Source organism: Ambystoma mexicanum, chromosome 4p (assembly GCF_040938575.1).
Source record: "Ambystoma mexicanum isolate Mex_15411 chromosome 4p, UKY_AmexF1_1, whole genome shotgun sequence".
NCBI lineage: Eukaryota > Metazoa > Chordata > Amphibia > Caudata > Ambystomatidae > Ambystoma > Ambystoma mexicanum.
The window spans coordinates 585125577-585147704 of NC_090927.1; the positions used below are offsets into that span (position 1 = coordinate 585125577).

Genomic DNA, 22128 nt, shown 5'->3' on the forward strand with positions numbered 1-22128 from the left:
CCCCCTTGCATCCCCAGTGCCCCACCTTTTTTTTCTTGGCTCATGTTGATTGGTTCCTGGCGCCCACACAACTATGTCTTTGGTTCACTATTTCAGGCATCATCCTGCTGTTAGAGTTCAAATTAAATCCTTTATCCTTTCTCTCGTTCTAGAAAAGGGGATTCCAGAACCCCTCAAATGTCCTTGTCCGTTCAGAGTTTGTTCCACAATTGGAGTAACGGTATCCAGCATTATTAACAAAGGGTTAATAACGAAAGACATTTTTAACTAACCCAAAATATTGAAAAACACAGAATTTATCATAAAAATATGTATGGGGGCTGATGGAAAGGAGAAAAACGAGTGGGGAGGGGTTTGGGGTGGGATTATAAACCTAGGGAAGCGGGGAGCTTGGGGGCTGGGCCCCCAAATAAAAAAAATTGTTTGCCATTTTTTCGATATTTTCGATTTATTAATGTTTTCGTTAAGTTTTTCATTTCAAATCACAGGTATCCGGAGTAACTGGTCCTGTAAACATTCTACTTGCTTAGTGCAATAGGCTCTGCACCTATCTTTCAGACTCTCCTGGGTTATTGTATCCCTTAATCTGGTGTTGGACTTCTGGCTCATCAACCTGTCTCAGCTTGACACTGTTCTCACCCCCCCCCCCCCTGTGGGGTTACCATCTTTCTCAGCCATGTGTGACCTATCCGGCCTCTCAGACTGTCTGGGATTCTCGTTGCTTTCACTGCTTCGTGTGAGCTATCTTGTGGCTCAGCCCGGCGTGGGCTACTTGGCCTCTTAGGCCATCTGGATTTTCATATTTCTCACCCTCTTGAGGGGGGTATTTTGGTGCCTTATCACCCTCCTCTCGCTCCTCTTGTTCAGCCGCGTGCCTTGTTCTCAGTGACTGTGCTCCTCAGGGGGGTTGGTTGGGTGAATGAGGGGGGGCATTTTCTTAGTTTGCTGCTGAACCACAGTGCCAACGTCTTTGTCCTCGGGTCTTCCGCTTTGGTTCCTTTCTGCAACCCACTAGAATTTGGCATTGGAGCTGCTGAGCCGCCGGTATACCACTTCTGCAGTAGCTCGGTCTCTCACTTGTTCGGTGGCCCTGAGCTTCTCGTGTTTTCAGCCTTTCTGGACTCTGCAGTATTCAGCGGGCTCTGGGGTTCCTCTGCCCACTACCAGACTGTATGGCCCTGCCTCCAGGATCAGACCTCTCTCCTCGGCACTCCAGCGCAGACCTCTGTGTAGCGTCCTCAAGCTGGCTCGCTCTCTCTCTGCATGAAGCTCAGCTCTCTTATGTTCCTCTCTCACACTCCTATATGAGCCTTCTACCTTGCCTCCCAATTATCTCCCAAACTTCATACTCCTAAACAGGTCATCGGTATTGTCAACAGATATTGTCATTCACTTTCTCTGCATCGTTTCCAAGTATTGCCCTTTGTATCTTGCCCTCTATGCAGTAGTGCAAGAATGCCACATGCACTCACTGATGCTGTGCTTTGCGTACCTTTTATAAGTCCCGCAAGAGCACTGGACAGTATTTTTGTTCCAAAATCAGCTGTTTACTGAGAGATTTTTTCAGGATCTTGCGATCTACATTGATGACTGATATCTGCCTATAATTTGTGTACCTTGTCTGGTCTCTCCCAGGGAAGGAGAGGAGCAACTGAAAACATTCTAGGTCATATTCATTTGTAGAGACTTTTATTCAAGGTGCTTTTTTACAAGTAGTAAAAAATTAATCGTACAATTAATTTGAAAGCAAATTCAAAACCCAATGAACTACGCACAACTAGCGCAAAAAAAGTTAACAAATCAAGCAAACACCTGTTGTGGCAATTGATGCAAGTCCTATACTCAATCACGCCATCAAAAACTCATTCACATTCATAATATGGAAAGTTGGATCTCACGGTCCACCCATTGCAAGTCACGCAACCGACACACCTAACTTGCTTTTTCTTCACCTGCACGTTGCCACTGTTTTACAGTGGGGTTTGGTTCCGACTCATTTCACATCCTCTTGATGCTTTACCAATTACTAATTTGCCACTATTCACATGTTGCACTTTCTGATACTCTTGTGGCTCTTGCCAATGCTTGTTCTCTCAAACAGTCAGTTCTGTTATATTCGTATTGCTCTGGTCAATGCTTGTTTGCTCAAAACACAGTTCCTTTGTATTCATATGGTTCTGGCCAATGCTTGTTCTTTCAAAATGCACAGTTTTTGATATTCATGAGTTTCCACAAATCTGCTTTCATTCAGTATTCAAAATGCTTACTTTCATTTGTATGAATATTAAAGTGCTTGTTTCTACTTGAAATGTCATTTGCATTTACTTTGCTTCCATTTATCGGGATATGGCTCTCAAGTTAACCCGATCTTCTCTCCCTGCCTGGTTAAGACTTTTCTACTTTCTGCTATTTCATTATACATGCCACCTCCAAAATGCCCCAGGGTCCCTCTGGCACTTGACGGAACTAATCGGGCTCTTCTGGCACCTCTACCTTTTCTCGCGGTGGACCTTAGCAACGGCTACGGTGAAGTCTGCTTGGCTTTTACTTCCTTTGGCTTCCTCTGGCTTTTGCGGTCTCCACTTCTTCCAGCGTCTCGGCTAGGCGTTCTGGTAAGCCTCGTTTGGCTTGCGCGCACCTGCGAACACCCCAGAGCTTCTCTGCTCTCGGCGTCCTCCCAGCCTGCTGCTTTCTTGCCGTGACTCTTGTTGGCAAGCCTCCTTGCTCCACCACACCAGCATTCGCTCTTCCCTCTGCACGACTTCCCAGGGAGGTGTGGACCTTTCCCATCCACAGCCAAAGCGGGCACCGACCTGCTTCTCCTCCTTCCTGCATCGTAGGTATCTAAACATCCCGCTGAGCTGATTGGCTCTCTGACTACTAGACCGCACATTGTTGGTTCTAGAGTCTTTTGCCTCCTTTTTGTTGCCTCTTCCTTGTCCCAGTACCAAGTGGTGTATGTAAGAGTTAATGTGAATGGGTATATTGGGGCCTGACCTACAGTAGCCCGCAAAGGTCTGGGGGATTGAGAGGACATTTGAAGAGGGAAAAGTGGGATACCATGACTCATCCAAGGGTACCTCATTTCCTCTCCCCAAGTCTCCTTCATAGAGTTAGTCCTCCCTCGCATATCCACTCTCCGGGTCATGATCTGATGGCGATGGCTTTTCCTTGCCACTGGGGGGGTGGATATATTGGTGAAAGAAGTAAGGAGGCCCACAGATGCCTAACATCATGCCCTTTTGCCTTCACCCTGAATGGCTACTAAAGATGGCTAGCACCTAAAGATGGCCATGCCACAAGGTTATTCACTTGTTCTGGTTATTCACTTGTTCTTTGGCTATATTGTTCTTTGGCCTTCTTCCTACCTTCTCACTTCGGGATGCCTTATGTGGAATGCCCTTTCAGGGGGAAAGCTGTGGCTTTTGGGAGTTAAAGGGCAGTTTGTGTGTGTGGCCAGAGGAGGGGCTTGGGCTCTCTAGTCTCAATCCACATCCCTGGTGCCTGAATGTCTGTTGCTGGGCAGAGGTTGGGGCAAGTGAGTATCGATGATTGAATAGCCACTGCCTGTTTGAATGGTGCAGATCCTTACCATTGGTGGCCTGGGGCATGCTTCCAGCCCAAATCCTGGCTAAAAGGAGGACTCCTGCAGCTATTCAATTTGTCATTGTTAGGGAGAATTCTCAGAAATGTGCTAATTCCCTCCATCTTGGACACCCCTGGCACTTTTGCTGGATTTTGAGGACTTGATTTTTTTAACGTGGAGAGTGTGAGACCCTTTTTTCCCACTCTCTCGTATTTTAATGTGAATTTTACCTATGTTTCTTTTGGTTGTGGAGTCTGACGAACTCCATAGCCAACATCCTTTACATTGTCACACAGCACCTTCGGTGAAGTGGCACAGGGACGTCTTCCAGATTTCCCAAAGGTTTAACTACCTTCTCTGGGATAAACTACTGTTTCCCAGAGCATTAAAGTGAAATTGACTTTACTTACCATTGTAACTTTCTAGACCCAGCACACCCTATCGTACAATAGAGTGCTCGAGGGGTTACCTAGTATCCCCTTTGTGTAGTTTCTCATGTAACATTTTTTATGTTACCCTTTTTGCACTGAATGGCTGGTGGCAGTGGTTTCGTTTGAACTAACATGGTGTGCGTTTACCGCAGGCTGCGTTCACAGCTGCTGTAAAGCAACCACGGGAGCCATCTTTGTCAAAAAGGCACCCAGTCTTCTTTTTTCGCCATTTCTTTGTGGAACGGTCCTTCTAGAGATTTTCTCTGCGCGCCAAACCAGGTTTGGTCTCTTTGTTCATTTCGCCTTTGGTGGGATTGAAGAGTGAAGCCCGCCTCTGGCTCCTTAGTGTCTGGGCTAGGCAAAAAGTGAGGGAGGTGCCCAAATCTCCCTGTGCTTAGTCTCCTAGAAGACCCAAATGCACTCTGATGATTGGCCGGCTGACTGTCCGGCAAGGACAGCCACCCTGCTGGGTGATTGACAGCTAGGTTGGAATGAATGGGAGAGAAGTGAATAAAAGTAGTCTTTTAACTTGGAAGGCAGAGTCGACCACTAGACGATGGAACCGAAGAAGAGCATGAAGAGGACGCCTGCTGCAACTTCTCGACCGTTGGTTTGCCCGGTGAAGCCCTGCTGCAGTGCCGAAATGCCAAATTTGCATCAACAGAGAAGCTCCTGCAAGGACGACTTCTCCCTTTTTGAGTTGGTGGGACCAATCAACTCCAAAGTAAGCCACCTGGACATCCATCTCGGAGCTGGTTGTATTTCCACAGGGTTGCTGCTGGAAACCGTATAGCCAGGGAGAGGAACACCAGATTGTGTGTGTTGCTTTTAAGCTGGCATAGATCTTTTGGAAGATCCTCCGGACTCCCAAGAAGCAGGACTGACCCAGCCTGAGCCCCCTCAACAGAGTGCAGGACCCCGGAAGCAAGGAAAGTCCATCTTGACAGCCAGGAACTGCTGTGTTGCAATTTGCAGTAGACGCGGTGAGCTGACATACTAAAGAGCCACTGAAAGTGAAGTTTGCCGGTTGGAGGCCCAGGAACAGTGAGATCTGCAGAGCTGCACAGCAACAGAAGTCATCTGCTGCATCTTTTCTTCATCTTTAAAGGTACTGTAAAAAGTCTGAGAGAACTTACCTCTTACTGTAGAGTGCTTGCCACCTCTGCAACTCACAAGTCTAATCAGCTTGTTGCCCTACATTTGATTCTTCTTTTCATCAAAGACTCCTAAGAACATGTTTAAAGACTTTTCCATTTACTTACCAGAAGTGCTTCATCCTATCCAAGACGTTTGCCCATTGACTTTGGCTTAGCCTGTTGAACTGAATGACTCATCTAGGAAAATCTAAAGGTACTTGTCTGCGCATGAATATTTGTGGTCTCTTGTTCTAATAGCCTTAGCCTTTTACAAATTTTTAAAGTATTATAAATGCCAACAGTAAGATATGAATGTCCCCAGCACCCTAGTTATTATAGTCACATGTGGGTGTAGGTTGTGTCTGTGGGCCATCCCAAAAGGGTATTTACTGATTTAGAAACTCAAGAGTGTACAGTATTGACATATATTTTTGTTACTATTCTATCGCAAGAAGGCTTTATAACTGACTGATGCATACATTCATAATTGTTTATGCAAGAAACCTTGAGTGTAAGAGTTTATTTGAATACTTGTCACTGTGAATCTCTCTAACTCCCCTACAGCTCACATTGATCCCTCTTGAGATAAGCCTGGCTACTCGACCACACTACCAACCTGTGTAGTACAGACTTATACCAAAGGTTGGGTTCCTATTGCCAGGAGGCCAGGGTTGTTGTAGTGCACCCAAAGGGTATTGCATACAATCTTGCCTAACACCCACCCCCCTCCTATCTACTCTTCTCATCTACCATAGTATTCAGACAAACCTCAGCCTGTCGTCTTCCTCCCTCATCCCCTACAAATACATCCCTAAAATCTGATGCAGTTTCTCCAAGGATCCCCTACCTCTTCTACCCCACTCTCCCATGCCAACTACACAATACCTGTTCCCCGACCTAACTTGTGATCACTTTAATTTGGGGTGTGGTGTGCACTATCCCTTGGCAATGTCTGTCTGCATCACTGTTCACTTACACTCATTTGTCTCCACAACATCACTTATGCCATCTACGAAAAACAGAATTCCCCTTTTTGAGGGGTCAGAAATGAGTGACACAAAGTTGTAGGGTTACATTTGCCATGTTTATCACACAAAATGGCCGGGTGGTATAAAGGCCCATCTGTCACTATCCTAATGAGAATGTCCCTCCTTATGAAACTAAAACTATAGCAGGTTGACCTTGTTCCCAAATTATATCCGACACTAACATACACAAAAAAATCCTAGGATAAATGTCTCTGGTTCTAACTTAACAAATATAAGAGTGTGAACGTTGAAATAGAGAATCGCAAAAAAAGTAATCCTTATGTTCAGGGGTTGGCTCCCTTCCCATCAACCAATTCAGGAAGCCTATTGGATATATGATGTTCCGACAGTGTTCTGAAAAGGTCTCTTTCACAACTTTAGGGATATTTTGTTGCAAAAGGTCCTAACTCCCAGCAGGCCTACAGTTGCCTGCAATCTTTAGGTTATTGGCCAAGTACGTTTTTTGCTAGATAATTGCCTTGCGGTCATGTAGCCCATCTTGTAGCAGATGGGCTCATCTAACGCGAGTCAGTGTGGGCTTGCTAAAATAGTGGAAATCTGATCGTACTAGGGTTACAAGTATATATTGGTGCTGTATGTTCGGGTGGACTTAAACTAGGGCTTTTCTGGTGCCTGTGAGTTGTTTGGTGTCATGGTGATGACCTGGCATGACTTGCTTATGCCTGACCATTGGATACATCTTTATGAAGCCCGGAGACGGAAGTAGTAGAAGTAGCCACCTTTTGCTCACTGCGTTTTCAAAAGTAAAGAAGGGAAGAGACTGGTTAATCCGTAAAAGTACTCGAGATTTATTGAAAAAGGATACCAAGCCCTTGATTTGAATTCAGCATTGTTGATCAGAAAAGTGGGAGTACAATGTCACATTGCATTTAAGTCACTAGACCAGCATTCGATTATTCGGTGACCAGCCTTTCTTTGATGTGACGGGCAACGCCTTGTATGGGGGTGGCGTGGTTGCAGGCTGCCACCACCTTTACTCAGGCTAAACGAATGTGGGTGGAGTTGAGAAGCTTGATGACAATGCTGTAATAACCGTACAGTTGTGAAAGCGATTGTCTGATTGAAGACACAGTTTATTATGCTGTGTTCCCACAGCGCGGGATGGTGTCGTCCTCTGTCACCAGGGACATGTCTAGCCACAGATTGTGCAACAGGGGGCGCTGGTGAGATTACTGGTGATACTGGTTCCGCCAGTGCGTGGTCGCTAGCGTCAGGTAAGGATCGGAGCTTTCATTTCTCTGCTTGCTGAAATGCAAAGGGTGTGAAGTCGCTGGCATTGTAAACATCACTGCTACTGAGCATTTCTGATGCACCAAGCACATAAATGAAATTGAAAAGGTATAGGCTAAGGTTCTTTCACAACGCAAAATAGGTTTTCATAAAGGAGCTTCTTATGGGGCACTTGTAAATGTCAGGGGCGTTGCTAGGGGGGCGGTAAGGGGGCTATAGCCCCTGATCTTTTGGTTGTAGCCCCGGATAGAATCTCAGGAGCTACAGCCAAGACTAGCTAGCCTCCAGTCCCAACAGTTCCGACATCAGCATAGCCCGGGTCTTTTCCAGACCTAGCACCTCCCCTGGTAAATGTCATCATAAAACGTAGACATTTTTTGCAGTGTTGAGGCTGTTTCCTGTGTCGGCTTTTTTTGTGTTCAATGCAACTGATTGGAGAAAATTGTTAAGTTATTAATATATTTTTAAGCTCAAAATGTATAAACTATAAACCGGCAATATCACAACTCTGCCTTTTCCCTTCTGATTTGATATAGATTGGTGGGTGCTGTGGTCTTAACGTTCTTTGTTTGCGTGACAACCGCTTAACTCGGATACCCTCAGAAATGTCACAAGCTGCTGAACTTCATGTGTTAGATGTTGCTGGAAATAGGTGAGCTTTTATTTTACATCAACCGTTAATAAGTCAAAACATCTGGTTTCTGATTAACTTAAAATGTTTACAAGTAGCTACAGTTCTTTTTGTTCTCACACATGTCTGATAGCATCGGAAACCTGTACAAGCTGGTTACTGTTGCCCACGTGTTGCAGCTCAAATCTTGCCTGGACATCCTCATGACAAAAAGCTGATTTCAATAGCCTTGGTGTTCATTGCTGTTTGGCTCTGATTTGGAGGGGAACGTCCAGTAACGGATTTTAAGTTGCAACTAGGGGGAAGTTCCATGTTCTTTTTTTGTATGTGCCTTAACAGAATTAAAATCATAACAAATGGTAAATGTGTTTGTCTAGGGTGTCTCACAACTATTTCATCATGGTTTTTGAAGTCGGGTATTTTGGACCTTGCATTTTTCAAGATGGGAGTAAAATGATTTCTTAGGTTGTAAAAAGGTGTAATGCCCATTCCCAAAGAACGTACTTTTTAGGGAAGTAACACTGTGCTCATAAACACTAAAACAGATCATCTTTGATGGTCCAGACTTTGTAACTAGTAAGTCATGTGTATTTAGACACGTATACCTTTAAGGTCTTCAAGTCTGAAGTGATATTAGAGCTCCTTTTTTTGTTCAAATTTTTTAGGTTTTTTTGTGGGGAATATTTGCTTGTTCTCGGGGCGTAAAAAGTGGCAGATACACTGCTTATCTATCTAGCCGAGGGCTTTGGGGCAGGAGGAATAGGCGATTTCCTACCACTAAGATTCACCCTCACTACTGCATCTTAAAAAAAGATTTTTTTTATGGCATTTATAAACATTACCTGTATCCATTGCTACCCTTAACAACACCCCGAATCCCACAATGAACCCAGTACTTTCTACCGATAGTCTTTTGAGCTACCTCTGCACATTTCTGAGATCTCACAATATGTTTTGTTCACGGGACTTCGTCCGTTTGCTCATCCTTGAATTGGAGCCCCGTGCGTGTCGTCGTGGGTGTATTTTCCCTGTGTCCATTTAGAGTTTCTAATTTTCTGAGGCAGTTGAGGTGTTTTCCTGTGCCTCCTGGGACTGTCATCACATGGTTTATAAACAGACGCCATATGTCTCTTATTATGGCTCGGTTATTCGTTAGGGCACGGTTTTGTTTCAGCTTCATTACAGTATAGAATATCAGCCCTCCATTGCTCCATCTTTGGAGATTGTGTCCCCCGCCCCCACACCATTGCTACCCATCTCTTAGCTAACAGCAGAAGCATCCCAATCAATTTCCTCAGTCCTTTAGGAAAGAGTGTTCTTTTGTACCCCAGCAGTGCCACCAACGGATTCAGTTCCAACCTGTCTCCTATTATTTCTCCCAGTGTGTCGAAGAAGGTGTAGACTGTGGGTATTCCCATGCTGCATGCAGAAAGTTCACTCTAGTGTTATGACATTTTACACAGCCCTTACGGGTTTCTGGAAAGAAACTCTGGAGTTGGTCAGGTGTATAATAAAATTGGTGCAGGTATTTAAAGTGGTTTAATTTTGAAATGTGCCTTGAGAGTCACTTTCCGCATTCTCTCGCAACAATACTTCTGCCTCGCCCGATATCTCACACCCCAGTGATAGTTACCGTTTTTCCCTGGAAGATGCCGTTGGTTCCACCCTAGCATTGATACACATGGCGTATATAGCTGAGACCACACTACTATCATACCAGCCGGATCACTTTATCTAGTATGTCGGCCACCTCCGGTTGTTTAGGGAAGGTTGGGAATATTTGCCTTATGGTATTTCTCAGTGTGTAGTATGTAAACACATCTAGGGCGTTGAGTACCCCTCTTGCTCTAAGATCCTCTAACGTTATGTATATTCTACCAGGGAAGAGATCCCTGTAACAGGTTATCTGTAATCGTTTTATAAGAGTGACATAACTCTGTTCACCCGTTTCACCCGTTCCACCTCCACATGTGCTCTATCTCCCCGCTCCCCAAACCAGTAGTGAAGGAAGTTGGCTTTGGCCGCTTTCTAGTAGGTTTCAAACTCTGGTAGAGCTGGGCCCCCACCCCATGCATTGGCGCCGTCAGTATGTCCCATGATATCCTGGCCTGTTTCCCTGCCCAGATAAACATTTGTGTTGCTGATCGTAGTTCCCAGAAATAATCTCCAGGTAATATCAACGGGACATTGAGGAAAATGTACAGGATCCGAGGTAATATTTTAATCATACCTATTCTGCGGTAGATGTTGAGGAGCAGGTTCCCCCACCAGACCATTGTGGAGCAAGCTTGCTCTAGTACCTTGTGGTAGTTATGTTTGTATAGGTTAACTGCATCCCGGGTGATATTGACCCCTAGTTATTGGGTCTGTTCCATATGCCTTTGAAACCCTCACTCGTCCACATAATGGTCCACCTTTCCCATAAGAGGAAATGGCACTGAATTGGTTTTGTTCACCCTGAGCCCCGAGAAGTTACTGAACAGAAGGACATCATGCATAACTGGATCTAGTTTGTGCGTGGGATCAGTGATAAACAATACCATGTGGTCGGCACAGAGAGAGAGAACCACTCTGTGTTTGTATAACTGAATTCCCCTGTGTAGGTGACTCTCCCTTATCTTTTTCACCTGCGGCTTTATCACCAGCACGAATAACAGTGGCAACAAAGGACAGCCCTGTCATGTGCCTCTCTCCAGTTTTATGTTCGATCTGAATTGCCCATTTACCCTTATTTTAGCTATTGGTAGTGAGTATAACAGTGACACCGAATGGTTCCCCCAATCCCATCCTACGCAGTACCGTGATCAGGAAGGGCCATTCCACCAAATCGAATGCCTTAGTGGCATCCATTAAGGCTGCTATTACAGGGTCCTCCTGTTGCACCGCAGCCATCAGTCCAAGCATCCTCTGTATGCCATGTGAGGTCGATCGCCCCGGTACAAAACCTGCTTGATCTGCCCTTACCATCTTTTGCATCAAGGGTGCTAACCTGGATGCCAATATTTTGGCCAGGATTTTATTATCTAGGTTGATGACGGAAATGGGTCTGTATGTCGAACAGTCATGAGGGGCTTTACCCGGTTTGAGGAGCACCACCACCACTGCCTCCCGGAGAGACTCCGGTAAACGACCGGCTCTGATGAAAAATCTGCAGTAGATACAGGGAGAGTTTCTCAGCATACTGCTTGTAGACTCTGCCGTGAAACCATCAGGTCCGGAGGATTTCCTTGACATAAATGTGACCTCTTGGGATGCTATTTCATTGGATATCTTCAGATGTACTCTTACGTCCTATCCCCTTTCCTCCATACTGCATGGGTGTCCCTTCGAAGGGACGGGAGACGGAACCTTTTTCACCAGAAAAATCCTTCTTCGCCTTTAAATTTAGAGGTGCGCAGGGGTGCGGCCCTGGGAGCATGGGCTACCCTGTCTCTGCCCACGAGCACCACTCCAGTCCCCTTTTCCTCATTGACGGTAACAGGCCGATTTCACCAGTGCTCCTGATTTTGGCTTCGGCCATATAATACCACATGTTCTTCACTGAATTCTTCTATCTTTTTGTCTTCTCTTTGTCATTCAGGTACTCGGTCCTTCGGCGTCACGCTCCTCCCTGGCGCATGTCGACATCAGCGGGCTTCAGTAGGTGTCCATCCTGCGAGGGGCTCTTCCCTATGTCTGTCCCTCATGCTCTTTGCCTCCACTGCCTTGGCCCTGACCATGGCTGGCAAGATTGTACTGCGTGTGACGCACTGACTCCATGCGCACTGAAGAACGAGCTAGCTAGGTGGAGGGGGCGCTTCAATAGATCGCCTCCAGAGGACTTGAAAAACCTCATCAAGCAGAGATCGAGGCCCAATGGAGGGCCGCTATTTTCCATGGCACCCTGTAAGGGCGAATCCTTCCCGAGGAAACGCCCAAGCGGGAGGAACCTCTTGGGTTTTGGTACCAGCACGTGCACTGGGGCTAGTCGGCTACCGGCCTCACACTGAGGGTTCATCGGATTCTTCCGGAATCAGTGCTGAGGGACCGCAAGGTTCTTTTACCGGGTGTACACCCGAGGGGCAATGTTAGGAAACATTTCATTTTATATGTAATTTTCCTTCCAGTTGTGTAACCCCCTAACTTTTTGCTGCTGTTTGAACACCTTAGTCTGACTTTGCCAGAGGAGCAAAGCCTTCTGCTGCACTCCTCTGGGCTTTCACACACTTTTTATGGGGAAACTGACATGCCCTTAAGACAGTCAGTACTGGGAGACTTTGTTTCCCTTCGTCCTTTTCCAATGTTGCAACTTTTCTGCAACATGTAACAAGTGCACAATGTACCTTACAGTACAGTGCACTTGAGTCTCATAGTAATTTCCAAAGACCTTAGATACTCTCGAAGGACTTTTGAGGAGATGTGAAGATGTTTCATGGACAGGGCTTGTGGCAGCTTATCTTTTCATGTAATTTTAACCCTTTCTTGCCATTTAAACCATGATTACCGCGTTTGGCACAAATAGGTGGCCTGGCTCCAAAATGGCCATGCCAAAAGGTTTGTCCTGTCCTTTGTCCATCTTGCCCCTTTGCCTTCCCCAGGTCGAGCCGACCCGGGTCAGTCCTTATTTGGTCATGCAGTTTCCTGAGAAACGCCAAGCTTTCGCAGGCTTCCGCATGCCTTGCGTGTGTGCCTCCAGGATGTGGGCTAGGGTGTCTGTCCCAAATACACATCCTGGGTGCCAGAGATTCTGGAGTGCTGGGAATGCCTGGGACCACAGTGGTCCATGATTGGTCCACGTATGGAGTGTGTGTTTGTGAGCAGATCTCCCATTGGGTCCTCTTCGTTTTGGCTCAAAGGAGACTCTGGATAAGAGGAGGCCCCCGACACCCATACCATGTCGATCTCTAGAGTTCGCACTGAACGAAGGATATGATCCAAGTATCCTGAAACTAAGAAGCCGAGGCGAGGTACCGCTGGTGAACTGCTGGAAGGTTAGGCACCCTGAGCCTGCTGTCGTCCCGTGGGACACCGCTGTATCTGGTCATACTAGAAGGTCTGGGAAGACGCTTTGACCCATTAGGATAGTGAAACCAACTATTCTCGGCAGCTTCAACATGCAAGTAAGCCTTCTCGGAAGTGTCCCTCGGATAACCAGTGGGCTGACCAGCTTACACATGACCTTTGCTCTGACTCCGCCGTGGTTTCGAGGAGGCCCTCGAAACTTGGTATACTGCTAGCTCTGTGTCCACGGCACCATCACACCGAATTTCAAACACTTGGCATTCCCAGGTCTGAAGTGAGACAAGTGCGCCGGGACCAGAGTAAACACAGTTACCGTGTTGCCCAGCCGCGGCAACGATCTTTGCAGGTGCGCTGCATTCGTGACCCTCTTGCCCCGGAAGCATGCTGCAGTGAAACTGGCCTGATCCATCCATCAGGAGCAGAGAAATCTCCACTGTCCCATTTGGGAATCATCGCTGTATCTTCAGAACTGAAAGCCGCAGAGACATCCTTTTTGTCGCATTTGAACCTGCAACCACAGTGGACTCAACTGGCGACGTTTGGTCTGGCGTGCGCTTGGGGCCGGTGAGTAACCCTAACCGGTGGCACCTAGTGCCTCATCCATTTTTACGCACAAGTGGCCCCTGTGGTCCCTCTCCTTTCCACTGCTAGTGCAAACTAGCAAACTATTCCCGAACCTTGGAATCACCTCTGCCTTCAAGTGGAGGCCCTCCTCGAATAGTGGGAATCTAGTCTTCGCCTCACCCACCTTCCTGAGCTGCTAGAGACCCCGTTTTGCCAATTGGAACAACTGCATGCACCTGCAATGTGTGTACTATTGAGCGTAACGCTACTCTCTTTTTAGGGTTTGGACTGCCTCTTAGATGCGTTTGATGTTCAAGTGGACTAAAGACTATCTGCACTGCCTATTTTCCTTCCCCTCTAGGTTGTGAACATATTACGTGCCTTTAACCCTTTAGACCCCAATGGTCTTGTATACATCTTGTATTGATTGTGTTGGTTTGATAGTATTGCTGTGATTCTTTTACTGTGTTTGAGTTATAAAGGCATTGTAATAAATGTGTTTATATTTTTCATATATATACCTGTCTGGGAGTAATTTGTAAGTGTTGCTCTGTGTGCTCATTGAGGTCCTTCAGTCACCCTCAACCCTCCTGAGACTTAGTCTTGACCGCAGACTATAGCTATCTTGATTGGTCTGGCTTGTCCAGCGGTTACCCTGTTCCCAGAAACTAGGCTGGCCTTCTGAACATCTGCCCACCAAGTCAGAGTTCAGAAATCCGTCTTAACAGGCAAGGCCCTAGTACCGGCTCAATCTAGAAGGGGCGCCAACACGCAGCACTACCAGCCAAGGGCAATCCGCCTTCCAGGCCTAGACCGTAGGTGCAGGGTAGGCCTCATGCTCCACTACCAAGAGTATTGGAGGAGGCTGGGCCCAGGGAGCCATGTACCACGACTGACATGTGGCACGCATCTCGACAGAATGGCCGCTGTACCAGACAACATGGCCGCTCGTCCGATGCCACTCCTAGGAACAGAGCATGCAGGCAAACGAGTTTCAAGGTGGGACTGGTGTCAACCAGGTACGTGGCCTACAGTGTATCCATCAGAAGCAAAGGGCAGGTTTCCCCTGCTACCTAGACAGTGTGAACTCCAGCCCCAGCAGCCCCCAGCCACTCTGTCAACATCTCCTGCCACCTTCCTTCCGGAACTTCCGGTGTAGCACCAGGCACGCTTCAATGCTGGTGTAGGAGAATCCAGGCTGGTAGCGCAGGACATCATGGAGTTCACCGTGGCCCACATTGATACCTCTTGCCGGGCCATCTGCATCGCCGCTGACATGAGAAGGACAGCCTCGATTCGGGCCACTAAGTTTAACCCTGAGGTCCAGGATCGCATATTGGACCTTCCGTTTGAGGGTAGTGACCTCTTCCACTCTACCACCGACGAGGAATTGGATTAAAAGAACAGCTTGCAAACTGCGAAGTCTTTACCCTGACTAAGGCCACGCCCAAAGCATACAACCAGTTGCATCAACACTCAACAAGGGGTGGGGATTTTTCAGGTTATGGGGATTTTAGGAACAGAGGTCGAGACAACCTGACAGCTCGCCGAGTCAGTACCAGAGCAAACAACAAAAAGCGAGGGGGAGCAAGGGCTTCTTCCAGTCCCGCTCCTCAGCAGCAACCTCAGGCGGTAAAAAGGCCTTTCTGGTCCACGCGTCTCCAGTGGGTGGCAGACTTGCCACTCGCGTGCATTCCTGGTGCCAGAACTTTGCGAACCCCTGGATCCTCTCGGTAATATCCAGTCGATCCCGCCTACCGAAGCCTCCCTCTCCTCCCTCCCCTCCACTCTCACATATTGGGATGGCAACTCTGTTGGCGGAGATCCACTGCTTGGCTCTCGATGAGCGACCGGTAGAAGTACCAGCCTCCCAGAGAGGATTAGTCTTCTATTCCAGGATTTTTGCCATGGAAAAGAAGAACCAGGTTGGCCTGAGAGTTGTGTTGGACCTATCCACCCTCAACCTCTCCCTCCCTCTTCAGAGATTCAAGATGGTTATGCAAGCGCTCATTGCAGAGACACTAGATAAGGGAGACTCTATGTGCTCCCTGGATCTGAAGAACACGTACCTACACGTCCCGATTTGGCAGCCTCATTGCTCCTTCCTACGCTTCGGGCTCATGGGCTGTCATTTTCAGTACAAGATGCTACCCTTTGGCCTCAACTCAGCCCCCAGGGTATTTACGTATTTACCAGACTCGTAAATGCAGTGGTAGCTTTCCTCGGGACCCAGGGCTACCATGTCTACCCATATGTGGATGACTGGCTCATCAGGACGAGATCCCCGGAGGGGGTTACCCACTCCTCCTCCTCCATGCTTATGAACACACTCCACGACCTGGGGTTTACTCTCAACCTCAAGAAGTCTCAGCTGCAGCCCATGCAGAGCCTCCCCTTCATGGGCCTCATCTGGGATACGCGCTCGGAGAAGGTATTTCCCTTGGAGGGCAAGATTACGGCCATCAAGAGAGCCACTACAGACTTCCTTACCAGGGCAGTGACCTCAGCTTGGTGGTATCAACACCTACTCGGTAACATGGCAGTGGTCCTCCTTGTCGTGCCACACACAAGGCTCTGGATGAGGAGATTACAGCTGCACTTCACAGCCTCATGGAATCAGGAGAAGGGCTCCCAAGCAGAGCTGGTCAGCATATCGTCTTCTCTCCACTCGGACCTCACGTGGTGGTCCAGGGACTGCAACCTGCAGACGGGCAAGACCTCCAGGCAGCCATCCCCGCAGGTCACCATTACTACGAACTCTTCCCTAGATGGGCTGGGGAGCACCTCTGGACAGCCACAGCGTCCACAGAGTCTGCACCTGGCAGGAGCAGGATTCTCACATCAACTGGCTGGAGCTCAGGGCCATTTGGCTGGCCCTCAGAGCCTTCCTTGTACTATGTCAACAAGCAGGGTGTACCAGGTCCCCTCCGCTGTGCATCCTAGCGGTCAGCATGTGGGAATGGGCCCTGGATAACATGTACCTCACGGCCATCCACCTCCCGGGGGAGGCCAACTTGGAAGCACACAGGCTCAGCAGGCTGGGAGCAGACAATTACGAATGGCAATTAAACAAACAGGTGCTGCAGGTGGTCTTCAGCGCATGGGGCCATCCTCAGGTGGATCTATTTGCCTCCTGGAAGAACAGGAAGTGCCATAAATTCGGGTCTTGGCAGGGGCTGGGCTCCGGCTCCCTGGGAAACGCACTGCAGATTCAATGGGAACGCATGACAGCATATGCCGTTACTCCCACACCCCTTATACCCAGGCTACTCTGCCAGATGAAGGAAGCTTGTCACCTCAGCATCATCTTGATAGCTCCTTGGTGGCCAGCGAGACCGTTCTCCAAACTTCTCAGAATCACGGACAGACCACCCATTCACCTTCTGCTGGGTCAGGCACCTCTCCTGTCCCAGCAGGGGTGAGGCAGGGTCCACCACCCTGCGCCTCAGAAGTTAGCCCTTGCAGCATGGTTCCTGAGCATATCACGGGCTAACCTGGAAATAATTCAGGGCGCCAGGAGCAAGGCTACCAGGAGCCAATATAAAAGCAAATGGAGCAGGTTCTGTCACTGGGCGGACTCTAAGGAGATCGACCCCCTTACGGGCACGCTGGACCATGTGCTCGCCTTCTCGGCGCACCTCGTGCACTCAGGCGTTCAGGCGTGCAGCCATAGGGGCCTACAGAAATTCGGAGGAGGAGGTGTTCTCCTCCAACCCAATTGTCAACATCTGGTGGGATTGTCCAGGCTTTACCCGCCTATTAAGAAGCCCCACCCCGTATGGGACTGACGTCAATGTGGTGTTGGGCGTCTTGGCGCACAAACCATTCGAGCCAATGGTGTCAGCGGATATCAGTATGGTCACCATTAAGACTGCTTTGCTGGTGGGACTTACCTCTGCTCGCAGAGTCGGTGAGATCCAGGCTCTGGTGGCCTCAGAACGTTACACCACTTTTCACAGGGATTCGGTGGTCCTGCGGACTCACCCTGCGTTCCTACCTAAGGTACCCTCCGCCTTCCATCTAAACCAGGAAATAGAGGCTCTGAGAGTCTTGCACTGTCTGGATGTCAGACGCGCTCTGAAATTCTATCTGGGCAGGACCAAGGGCTTCCGCAAGTCGGACGCATGTTGCGTCATCTTTGGGGGCTCCAGACCCGATTATCAGGTATCCAAGGCTTCTATTGCACGGTGGATGGTTGCAGCCATCAAAGAGGCCTATGAGGGGCAGCACAAGCTACTTCCAGCCAACATGCACGCTCATGCGGTCAGAGCCAAGGCCTCGGCCATTGCCTTCCAGTGGCAGGTTCCGTGGCAAGTGATAAGCAGGGGGGCTACCTTGGGCACCCCTTCAGCTTTCTGTAAGCATTACTGTTTGGACGCCGGCTTTAAATCTGAGGCGGCCTTCGGACAGGCGGTTCCAAGCAACTTATTTGCTTAAGAAGGGTCTCCTCTCCACCCTGGGACTACATTCAGTTGTAATTGCCCATGCAGTATGGAGGAAAGGGGACGGGCATGCAAGAGTAATTGAGTTACTTACCCAAGTGACTAACTCACTATTAGTCTTTATTTCTCTTTCCTCCATACGTCCCACCATCCCCTGCCCCTAATAATTCTGGTATCATTAGGCAATATTAAATATTGTTGACACATCAATGGGGACTTAGGAGTGGCCCCCGGTGGCGGAGTCAGGGTAGTGCACGCTAACCGGGCCGCACCATCACGCGCCTCTAAATTTAAAGAAGGTTTTTGCTGGTGAAAAAGGTTCCGTCTTCCGTCCCTTGGAAGAAAAGCCCATGCAGTATGTAGGAAAGGGGACTAAGAGCGTTAGTCACTACGGTGAGTAACTCCTAATTTTCTTGATCTCCACTAGTGTCAGCGCGGGTGCCCGGGACTGTAGTACCCTTATGTGGGCCTCTGTATTAGCCAGCTCCCCCTTTATCTGTTTCAGTATCCCAGACACCATTGATATGCATTACCCTCTCATTACACAATTAAAGCTTTCCCACGGAGCCCTTGCCGACCCCCACCGATCCTTCATTGATCTAAAAATACATGTCCATTTCCCCAGACGGGCCCTCCTGAAACAGTACATCCATCAGCCCTTCACTCTTGAATCCCCAGGGAGCCCTTTCCTTCCCTCTGCCCTTTCACTCCACAGTTCTTAACTTCGGGGTCTGATCTGATAGTGTGCACCCTAGGATGTTAACTCCTGTGTCTGTACCCATCAGTGTGTGAGAAACCAGGATGAAATCCAACCGGGATGCCGAATTGTGGACAGATGAGTGGTATGTATACCCATATGCTGCTTGGTTTCTAATTCTCCACACACTGTGAATTTCCCATGTTAGGCACATACCCTTAAGTTTATTGTTCGCTTTGGGTGCCTGCTGGTGCCCCCTGAGCCCCCGTGCGGCCCTGGGCTGGGTCCAAGACCATGTTGAAGTCACCTGCGGGTGTGAATCTTCCTAGCTGGATGTCCATCCACTCCAGTGCCTCTGTATTGTCCTGATTTGTTCCTTCCTTCCTTCCTTCCTTCCTTCCTTCCTTCCTTCCTTCCTTCCTTCCTTCCTTCCTTCCTTCCTTCCTTCCTTCCTTCCTTCCTTCCTTCCTTCCTTCCTTCCTTCCTTCCTTCCTTCCTTCCTTCCTTCCTTCCTTCCTTCCTTCCTTCCTTCCTTCCTTCCTTCCTTCCTTCCTTCCTTCCTTCCTTCCTTCCTTCCTTCCTTCCTTCCTTCCTTCCTTCCTTCCTTCCTTCCTTCCTTCCTTCCTTCCTTCCTTCCTTCCTTCCTTCCTTCCTTCCTTCCTTCCTTCCTTCCTTCCTTCCTCATGAGGGGTTGCTAGGTGCCCAGCCATTCACCAGACCCCCGTTACAACAGCATACGTTCCCCGGCTAACATCAAGTTCTATTTCCCAACACATTGCCTAGAGAACAACTGGTTGGAACCTATTACATTATTTGCGTATAATCTGTTGTTTCTCTGTTGTCTGGGGTTCCTTGGTAGTTGTTCCAGGAAAGCATTGGCCTCGTCTGGAGTATGGAAAAAGAGTACTCGGCCCTTGTGTTCAATCCGTAGTTTAGCGGGAACATCGTGGCATACTGTATGCCTCTCTCCCGTAAAAGTTTCTTCACATACACATATATTCTCTGAGAGACGTGTACCTTTTCTGAGAAATCCAGAAAAAGTTCGACCGTGCCCCCTTTGTATGACAGAGGTCCATTTTCCTTTGCTTTGCAGAATGCAAGATCCCTATCTCGATAGTTAAGCATACAGGTCATAATGGAGCGCGAAGGGGCCCCAGGTATCAGCCTTTTCCTGCTATTTGCTCTTTCCACTATGAATACCCCTGAAAATTCTTCAGCGCCCAGTGCCTCCTTCAGGATCTCCTCGACCAGAGGCTCTATACATTTCTGCTCCACAGATTCCAGCACTCCTATTATCCTCAGGTTGTTCCTCCTGGATCTAGATTCAAGGTCGTCCTGCTTGTCGTCTAGTTCTTTCAGTGCTTGTCTCACTTGTGTCATTTCCCTGGATGTGGAAGAGGATTCATCCTCGACCACCGAGACGTGACCTTCCACTTCGTCTAATCTCTCCCCATGTTTATCTAGACGGACCTGCATGTGGTCCACTTTGCTTGTTAAGGTGTCCATTTTCCCATCCAACGATTGTATGCTGTTCTGCAGCTGGTTAAACATTTCCTTGATATCTCAGAATGCCTCAGAGGTGTTGTGTTCTGTGGGTTGGGTGCTCCCGCTTGGCAAATAGTCCATGGTTCTATGATTCTTGGAGTGAGAGGGGGGGTCAAATTGTAGTTTGGATTGTTGCTTCCCTGGGCAGGGTATGTTGTTGTTTCAAAGGTAATGCTGTGTGTTAGTGGGGTCAAAATTCCCCAGAGCAGTCGATTGGCTTCCCACACTGTGCCTCCTGTCGTTGGCCTGGCTTCCAGGCACCCCCCCCCTCTGTTAGTCACCATCCAACTGTGCCTTAACATCTACCTTGTATTATGTTTCTGGTGTGTCTTACCACCCCGCTGCCTCTCCCCGTTTCCTGATGTAACCCTTCTCCTTATTGCTGGCTCCTTGCATCCTTATTCCACCCTCTAAGGTATATATGGTGGTGTGCCCTCTTGTGTTGGCACTTTTTCTCTGAGGAGGGAGTGAAGAGGCAGTGGTTACGGGCAAGATGTCTGCAGGTTAGCCTGTTTGTTGGGGCCCAGCTCACATTCAGTACCCCAATGTGATTGAGAGGTCATCTGAGATCAGGGTTCTTCCCTGCAGCCCCCCTGTATCACTCCTTGTTCTGTATTTCATGGGTGGAAGGAGGGCGACTCAAATTATAGCTGCAGGTGTCTGACAGTTTGTGGCTGGGCCTCGACATATCCCTGGGGCAGGCACATACATTGTGTGGGTGCCTGGTGATTTCACTGCCTGTTGCGAGTGGTAGCCAGGTCTGTGTCAGTTGAACATGTTCATGCCTCACTCATCCAGGCCCCCCCCCTGCTGGTTCAGCCTGGTTGAGTTGGGTCTGCTCTGGTGTCTCTCACCTCCTGCCTGAATTTGTCTATGTCCCACAGCCTCTAGGAGTTTCCTGGATCGTAGACTCACCTCCTGGGGTTTGTCTGCCGATGTCCGGGCGGTATGGTGAGGCGCTCCTATCTGTGACAAAATATATCCTCGTTCCGATGCCCCCCCAGTCGCCCATCAAGGGGTGAAGTCAATTGTAGCTAACCAGGGGCGGCGGCGGCCCTCTTCTGACCGTGCGGGACCTGCTTTCAGCCAATGCGCTCCGGGTAATTGGCAGAGTACCGGGTGCACCCTCCTTTGGTCTCCGCCGAGTCCATGAGAGCTGGCGCCTTATGGGGAGATTGCCCCAGCCTTTGGAGTCAGGCCGATGCACCACTTTCGGTGGTTGTTGCCACCCGTCTGCTGGGGAGCAACCTCCCTGATGGTCAACTCTGCTGGGCGTTCTGTGGATATGGCCTAGCCGTCTGTGAACTGTTCCGGTGCTTGTCCTGTTCCCTAGGTTGCTAGTCTGCCATCGGGCTGCAGGCCCCTGCACTGTCTTTGTTGATGCCACTCGTTGCATCCCAGATCTTTCACCTGCAACAGCGTGGATATGCCCCAGAGGTTCTGGACAGTCGCTTGTATGTGCTCCGACCCGCTGGATTGTGGCCCACAGCTCCCCACCAGACCCGCGGCTGGGCTGGACCTTGTGTTCCTCCTAGGGCCCTCTTCTTCGCTGCCGAGGTCGCCTTGCGGATGGGCCTCCAGCGTTCTCGTCTATATCGCAGCTTCCCAGCATGTAATCATCTCCAAATTTCACCCAGTTACGGGTGGGACTCTCGCATGCCTTGTCACCGTTTACAAGGGGTTCAGTCAGCCGGGGAGTGTCGGGGTTGTTTTCCGGATCAATGAGGTACCGTGGAGATCATGGGCTTGCAGCCATCTTGGCTGGGCACTCTAGTGCCCTCCAACACTCACTACTGCATCTTACATCTTCCTCATT

General features: G+C 48.9%; 1 protein-coding gene across 1 annotated transcript in view; it reads left to right on the top strand.

Annotated features, from left to right (window-relative positions):
• Window positions 1-22128, top strand: part of LRRC1 (leucine rich repeat containing 1) — a 694627-nt gene that overhangs the window by 577793 nt on the left and 94706 nt on the right. The window contains exon 11 of the mRNA XM_069606135.1: window positions 7969-8084. Coding sequence (XP_069462236.1) covers window positions 7969-8084 — 116 coding nt within the window. The remainder of the gene's footprint in view (window positions 1-7968; window positions 8085-22128) is intronic.